The 7,868-nt window shown below is 41.7% G+C and overlaps 1 protein-coding gene across 3 annotated transcripts in view; it reads left to right on the top strand.

Annotated features, from left to right (window-relative positions):
- Nucleotides 1-7,868, top strand: part of LOC107741526 (ribosome-binding protein 1-like) — a 19,211-nt gene that overhangs the window by 5,548 nt on the left and 5,795 nt on the right. For all 3 annotated transcript variants that reach the window (XM_016554278.1, XM_016554276.1, XM_016554277.1), the window contains exons 2-19: nt 703-1,414; nt 1,488-1,636; nt 1,719-1,841; nt 2,377-2,529; nt 2,623-2,741; nt 3,058-3,211; nt 3,789-3,927; nt 4,102-4,253; nt 4,396-4,421; nt 4,526-4,633; nt 4,770-4,832; nt 4,916-4,976; nt 5,057-5,091; nt 5,186-5,273; nt 6,833-6,925; nt 7,105-7,197; nt 7,275-7,379; nt 7,459-7,548. In XM_016554278.1, coding sequence (XP_016409764.1) covers nt 736-1,414; nt 1,488-1,636; nt 1,719-1,841; nt 2,377-2,529; nt 2,623-2,741; nt 3,058-3,211; nt 3,789-3,927; nt 4,102-4,253; nt 4,396-4,421; nt 4,526-4,633; nt 4,770-4,832; nt 4,916-4,976; nt 5,057-5,091; nt 5,186-5,273; nt 6,833-6,925; nt 7,105-7,197; nt 7,275-7,379; nt 7,459-7,548 — 2,430 coding nt within the window. In that variant the 5' untranslated portion in view covers nt 703-735. The remainder of the gene's footprint in view (nt 1-702; nt 1,415-1,487; nt 1,637-1,718; nt 1,842-2,376; nt 2,530-2,622; nt 2,742-3,057; nt 3,212-3,788; nt 3,928-4,101; nt 4,254-4,395; nt 4,422-4,525; nt 4,634-4,769; nt 4,833-4,915; nt 4,977-5,056; nt 5,092-5,185; nt 5,274-6,832; nt 6,926-7,104; nt 7,198-7,274; nt 7,380-7,458; nt 7,549-7,868) is intronic.

Raw genomic sequence — 7,868 nt, 5'->3', positions numbered from 1 at the left:
TTATTTTTGTGATCAGACGTGGTTTCGTATCACAGAATAAGGCAGAAATCATACTATTTAATAGCATTATATACAGTGTGATAAAGGCTATGTCGATAAGCATTGCATTATAAATATACTTTATCCTTATAAAAAATACCCAAGATTGCTTGAAGAACACGGATACCATATATTTTGTGCAATCGCATGTTTATTGTCTTCAGGTTTCCTCAGTTAATTTCTTTATCTGCGTTTTATTCAACTACAGCGATCACTGGATACTTCTTCCTGGAGCATTACTTCGTCTGTTGCGGAAGAACAGACGTTCCTCTCGTTGATAGCAGAGGAGCGGATCCAGCGAGAGCTTGATGGGGCGATGCGGAATTAAAAAGTTTTTTTTAGGAGTCGTGGTAGTAGAGGCGGTGCAACTATAACGACATGTGAATAATCCCGCCCACTCTAAAGCGGTACTGAACTGCAGTGGAAACGCAAACCGTGCCGAGCCGAACCGTGCCGAGCCGAGTCGCACCACGCAGTGGAAAAGTGCCATAAATGTTAGGATGAAGAAATGCAGGATACATTTTAGCATTGCTTTTTATGTCTTCCAAAAAACATTAAGTTCTTGTGTGAAATGGTTCTTGGCACTTGTATGAAATGCTAGGATGTTGTTGTTAACATTAAACCGTCCCTAACATTAAATAGTCCGTATTTGCATTTTTGTAGGATCAGGATTAGGAAGGACGGGACTGAGCAAAGATGGATGTGTACGACCCTCAAACTCTAGGAATTGTGGTGTTCGGTGGCTTCATGGTGTTCTCTGCCATTGGCATTACGCTTGTGTCAACTTTTTCAATGAAGGAGACCTCTTATGAGGAAGCCCTGGCCAAACAGCGGCAAGACTCGGGCAAGATCCAACCCCAGCGCTCTGACAAGAAGAAAAAGGCATCTGAAAAGAAAAACAAGACCAAGAAGAAGGAGGAGAAGCCAAATGGGAACCTTCCAGAACCTGAGCCTGAGCCTATCCTTGAACCTGTGGTTGAGAACAGTGAGCCCAAAACAGTACCCCAAGTTGAACCAGAACCCCAACCTGAACCTGTGCCTGTTCCCGAGCCTGAACCTGAAGTTAAACCCAAGCCAGTTGTACCTGAACCAGCTCCTAAGATTGTTGAGTGTCCTGTCCCTCCCACTGTAAGTGCTGTGGTGCCCCCACTTGCTCCTTCCCCCAAGGAGAAGAAAAAGAAGAAGGTGGCCAAGGTGGAACTGGCCCCCATCAAACCTGTGGAGGTCCCAGAAGTTGTAGTTAAGGTGGAGCCAGTGGTTGCAGAGGTGGCGGTGAAAGCATCAGTCGCCCCTGCGGTTGCTGTTCCCCCTAAAGCTGAAGAACCCAAAACTGAAGCTCCAACCAAGAAGAAGTCTAAGAAGAAGGCTGAGCCAGGTGAGTATCCTTTGGACATATCCATCTTTGCAATATCCTCATCAGTCCATCCTAATTTTGAATTTCTTTTAAGTGGCTACTGTGGAAACGGTCAATGTCCCCCAGCCATCACCATATAAAAATCTGGTCTCCAGTCTGAATAGTGCATCGTTCAGCGAGTCAGAGACCCAGAAACTCTTTGAGATCATCAGCAAGAAGGCAGGAAAGGACTCCTGGCAACTGGTAAAAAAAATCTACATCTGATCAACCCCTAATACTTGTCTCTTTTTGTTAGCACTCATATCTCTTTCATTCTTATTTGCAGGCATCTCAGAAGGGTGACCCATTGGCGGCACTGAAGAAGCAGCTGGAGGAGAAGGAAAAGCAGCTGACCGCTGAGCAGGGCAACATAGCTGCAGCCAAGACCCGTGTCAAAGAGCTTACCAAGGTGACACCTGCCAGCGTGCATAGCTAAATAAATGAGGTTCAAACTAGTTTCTACTCAAGATCAAGCTTCAGAGCAAGGTCTTGAGTGACTGTTGAAAAAAATAATCTTTTGTTGGTCCTGGTGCAATGTTCTATGATGGACTGGCTATCCATCCAAGGTGTTTCCCTGCCTAGGATGCTTGAGATGGTGAGACAGGCTCTAGCATCCCCACAACCCTACAAAGGACAAGTGTTCTGGAAGATGGATGGATGGAGCAATGTTCCTGTCAAACTCTAGTCATAACAGTATCCCTGTACCATAACCATTAACTTCTTTGAAAACGATGATTGGTTGTGATTACCCTATCCTCAACTGTAAGGCCTTAATTCTGACCCTATCCCCTCCCTATCTCGAAAATCTGATTGGTTGATAGGAATGTTGTCCTAGGACCAAAAATGACATTGATCAAGAACATGTCCTATTTGCTAATTTGACGTTAACCTTGAGGGTCTGGGTGGTTAACTGTATCTCCAACTCTCATTGCTCTGGCTATTAGGAGCTGAGTTCCGCAAAGAGCAAGATGACATCCGTAGAGACCCGTATGAGCTCTGAGCTGAGCGCCAGTGGCCAGGAGATTGCAGCTCTTCAGGCTTGTATGCAGGCTTCCTACCAGGAGCATGTCAAGGAGACACAACAGCTCAACAGCAAGGTCAGAAGAGGTCACCAGCCTCTTACACTTTCCTTCTCACTATGCTGGGTATGTTGGCAGGTTATTGAATGTTTTGGTTGTGTGTGGCCACAGATCCAAAGCCTGCAAGAGCAGTTAGAGAATGGACCAAATGCTCAACTGGCCCGTCTGCAACAGGAGAACTCTATTCTCCGAGATGCCCTCAACCAAGCCACTAGCCAAGCAGAAAGCAGGTATTGCACATGAAGTCCTATTATAACATTGCATTGAAACCAATGAAGTGTAAAACTTTGGAGTAACTCTTTCTACTCCCCTATGGACATGAAGAAGGTATACTAACCATTTCAACTGGTGGATGCCAAACTGGGTGGGGAAAATCCAATAACCTGAACAGAAGGAGCCATATCTAGGGACCAGAGACCTGAGCATGGGTTTCTTTGAATTGGACCATCTATACACACCAAACTAACATTTAACCTGCCTCTAGGTATAAAATGTCTTATCTAACCATTTCTTTTATGCAAATCGGTGGCTTTTTCACGCACACAGGCAAAATGCAGAGTTGGCAAAGTTGCGTCAGGACTGTGTGCGTCTCAACCGAGAGCTGAAAGAACGCACGGCCGCTCAGCATGCTGAAGAAGAGCGCAGGAAGACTCTGGAAACCAAGATGGCGGCTGCCGAAGAACAGTTAGCACAAACAAAAGTAAGCCCTGACCCCTGACCTCTTTCCTGTTATCGCATCTCTTTGAGGTGGTTGTGGTCTTTGTACCATGATAATTCTGGGTAGGAATTTCACCATATATGCAACCTTTAAAAGCAATGCCTGTCTGTCTTTGTGATGCCTTGCAATTCTCTCAGGACATTTTGTCTGTTTGTGTTTGTCTGTGTGTGGGTGGGTATTTTTTTAGGTTTTCTTTTTTTTAGCTTAGCTATGCATGAAATGTAAACCCCTGTGGTTAAAACTCCCATGTTGAATGTTTAGTAATGATACATTCTTTGATATTAAACGGATAGTTTACTAAAAATTTAGATTCTGTTATCATTTACAGTTTGTTGGTCCAAATCAACATGACTTGCATTGTCATATACAATGAAAATAGATTATGAACAGTGAATGTCAGGTTCCACAAAGGACAAAAAAGCACTATATTTCACTACATTCCAAATGAGGTTGTACAATAGCTTTCGATTTAACTTAAATTGTGGCCTTTTAAACAAAGTATTATATGGCTGCTTTGAAGTGAACTATTCCTTTGACTACCATCTATGTCTGTGTTTAGGCGTCACATGTGGAAGCAGAGCAGGCTCTGCAGAAGAAGTTGGATCGCATCAGTGAGGAACTCTGTGAGGTTCAGCACGGCAGCACCATTTTTCAGGCTCAAGTAGACGCAGCAAAAGAACAAGCCAAGACTCTCACCGGTCAGTACACACAAACACACACATCTTCTTTCATTTGATATGAATATGAGTGTTCCCTTGACTCAGTTCCCAGATGGAAACAGTGAGTTGTAGAAGACATTTAAAGTAGCCATATTCTATTTGTAGCATTTTATGTTTTTGTAACTTTAAGGCGGAAATTACTTCTGTTTACAGAACTCCAGGAGCGAATGCGTGCCACAGAGACAGAGCTGAAAGACAGATATGAAGAGCTGGAGATATTGAGAGCACAGCTGTCGCAGACAACAACGGTTACTGAGGAAAAGCCCTCTGTGGAGACGGAAGCAACAGCACAGGCTGAGATCCAGGTACAAATAGGCTATTTGACACTCTCTGATACAGTTGCCTTTGCAATGCACCAACACCAGGTTAATATCAGATACTGTACTGCATGTAACTTTCGGAATAATTTTTTTTGACCATTTTCATCTCTGTTTTGATTCTGTATAGAAGGAGGTTGAACAGTTGAGGAGCAGGTAATGTAAACTTTTTTTGGATTCATATGATTGAATCATTAAGTTTAGTTTTTTATATTCAAAGTGTAATGGTAACATGAGTATTTTGATGTATTTGTTTGCAGTCTGAAAGAGAGGGAGGGCCAGCTGACGTCACTGGAGGCGGAGTTTAATCAGCTGAGGGAGGAGCTTGTCACAGTAAAGAGAACTCAGGCTGAGGAAACTCAGAATAGGTATGGTCTTTGATGTTGAATTCAATTAATCTTCAAATTAAGATGGAATTAATCACATCTGTTGTTACTAGAACTTCAAGTATATGTGCATGTGCAGCTCTCTAGTCACTGATCCAAACATGGACCTGTTTTTCAGGGTAAATGTGGCCGACACTGAATGGAGGGAATACACCGCAGAGATCGACCAGCTTAAAACTAGGTATACAATACAGCTGATGCTTTCTTTAAGTATATTTTGTAGACAATTTGGATAGATTTTTTTCCCCCATTTCTATCCCTCAGTCTAAAAGAAAAAGAGGATTTGGTGGCATCCCTACAGGCTCAGCTGGAAAAGATGGAAAGTGTGAGTGGAGCATTTGATAAATGAATAATATTTGCATGTGTGTAATACATGTTAATTGATTTATAATTGTATATCAACAGGTTGATAGAGCTGAAGCAGAGCCGCCATTTGAGAAGTAAGCAAGATATTTTTTTGTCAGTTCCTTAAGATGTTTGCCACTTTTTTTCCATTTATGCTTCTGATAATGACATTTGGTTTTGTGCTGTCAGTCTGGAGAAGGACGCGCGCATGATCTCACTGGAGGAGGAACTTCAACAGCTTAAAGAAGAGATGGAGAGAATGAAGGCCAAGAGCAATGTGAGTCCATCTCTACTCTACCCTTCCATCCATACTTAACCAACATGTCCATATCTGCCTGCCTACCCATTCACATCTAATTACCTTTCTTGTCATATCTACCCAACTCATTGGTCCATGCCTACCTCTGTCCATATCTAACCAGTCTGTCTGACCATATCTACCCTACCTGTGCATCCATATCTACCCATTCATTTCTCATATAACAATTTATCCATTTCTACCTACCTACTTGTCCATTTATATTTTATATGTACCTACTTGTTCATCCATATCTACCTACCTATGTGTCTGTCCATATCTACCCAGCCTATCCATCCATCCATATCTACCAAACCCATTCATATATAGCTTCTCATCCATCCATATATGCCTTCTTATGTGTCCGTCCATATCTACCCAGCCAGTCCATTCATATCTACCCAAACAGTTTATATATACCTACTTCTCTATCCATTTATACCTATTCATCCATCTAAATGTACCTACTCCATCTATAATTACCTCTCCATTCATATCTAACTACCTTACTGTTCATATCTACCCAGCCTGTTTGACCATATCTACCCAACTAGTTTATATGTACCTACTTTTTCATCCATATCTACCTACCTATGTGTCCGCCCATATCTACCCAGCCTGTCCATCCATAGTCTGGAGAAGGACGCGCGCATGATCTCACTGGAGGAGGAACTTCAACAGCTTAAAGAAGAGATGGAGAGAATGAAGGCCAAGAGCAATGTGAGTCCATCTCTACTCTACCCTTCCATCCATACTTAACCAACATGTCCATATCTGCCTGCCTACCCATTCACATCTAATTACCTTTCTTGTCATATCTACCCAACTCATTGGTCCATGCCTACCTCTGTCCATATCTAACCAGTCTGTCTGACCATATCTACCCTACCTGTGCATCCATATCTACCCATTCATTTCTCATATAACAATTTATCCATTTCTACCTACCTACTTGTCCATTTATATGTACCTGTCCATACAATTACTTTGCTGTTTATATCTACCAAACCTGTCAGTCCTTATCTATCTAGCCTGTCTGACCATATCTACCTAATACATTTATATGTACCTACTTTTTCATCCATATCTACCTACCTATGTGTCCGCCCATATCTACCCAGCCTGTCCATCCATATCTAACAAACCCATTCATATTTACCTTCTCATCCATTCATATCTGCCTACCTATTTGTCCGCCCATATTTACCCAGCCTGTCCATCCATATCTACTAAATCTTTTCTTTCTCATCCTTCCATATCTGTCCAACCTGTCCATTTCAACCCATCCTTGTCTCATCCATCTAAATCTATCTGTCAGCCATATCTAACCACCTGTCTGTCTACATCAACTCAACCCATCTGTCCATCCATATCTACTCACTCATTTGTCCATATCTATCTATGCCCATCACATCTGCTCTACAGATCTGGCCATATCTAACCGAAATATCTGCCAGTTCATAACTGTCTATCTATCCCTTAATCCATCTATCTCTAAATTACACCTCTATCCACATCTAATTGTGGTGTGTGTTCAGGAACTGCGTGAGAAGAACTATGCCGCAGTGGAGGCTCTGGCTGCTGCTGAGAGGCTGAGTGAAGAAAGACTGAGCCAAGCCAAGGCCGCACAGGTAACCCTGATATACACGCACAGTATAAACACACTTAATTGTATATCTACACAATACACAAAAACCATGAAGAATGGGGTGTTCATTATCATCAAAATGCTGTAGTTGGCTAAAACTACTACTTTCTTGTAGCATTATTCAATGTCATTTAGTGATCAAAGGCATTTGTGTATGTGTAGAGTGAAACTGAGCAGCAGCTGAGCTCTTTCCAGACAGACACCAGAAGCGCCTTCCAGAAGCTCTTTCCTCACATCAGCATAGATACACACCAGGTTAGAATGAAAAAAGTATAACTTTTAATAGTTTTCGAGCAGGTATGGGTCATTTAACTTAAATACGTGTTTTGTAGTCGAACTGGCTGGAAGCATTCACACATGAAGCACAGATGACTCTGACGCACAGTCAGCAGAGTCCAGCAGAACAGCAGCACACAGTGTCAAGCTCAGATTCGACGGTAGGATATTCTCTCTATGGACGCAAACCTGCAATCCACGGTTTTTCCTCTTCTCATGTCTCATTTTCATATGTGTCAGGATCTGCAGAAGAAGCTCGCTCTATCAGAGGAGAGCCAGAGGTCACTAAATGCCGAGTGCGAACAGTACAGATCAACTCTCAGTGAAACGGTACAGTGACACACACACAATTATTAGTGCTGGGCAACGATTAATCGCGATTAATCGCATCCAAAATAAAAGTTTTTGTGTACATAATATATGTGTGTGTACTATGTATATTTATTTTGTATATATAAATGCACACACATGCATGCATATATTTAAGAAAAATATTTTGTTTGTATATTAAATATATTTATATATAATATAAATTATATGAATATAAATATATACATGTAAATATTTTCAAAATATATAATGTATGTGTGTGTCTTTATATATACATAATAATTATACACAGTACACACACATATATTATATAAATAAAA

This window comes from Sinocyclocheilus rhinocerous, unplaced genomic scaffold (assembly GCF_001515625.1).
Source record: "Sinocyclocheilus rhinocerous isolate Xijiao unplaced genomic scaffold, SAMN03320098_v1.1 scaffold556, whole genome shotgun sequence".
Lineage (NCBI taxonomy): Eukaryota > Metazoa > Chordata > Actinopteri > Cypriniformes > Cyprinidae > Sinocyclocheilus > Sinocyclocheilus rhinocerous.
This window is presented reverse-complemented; position numbering and strand designations above follow the sequence as displayed.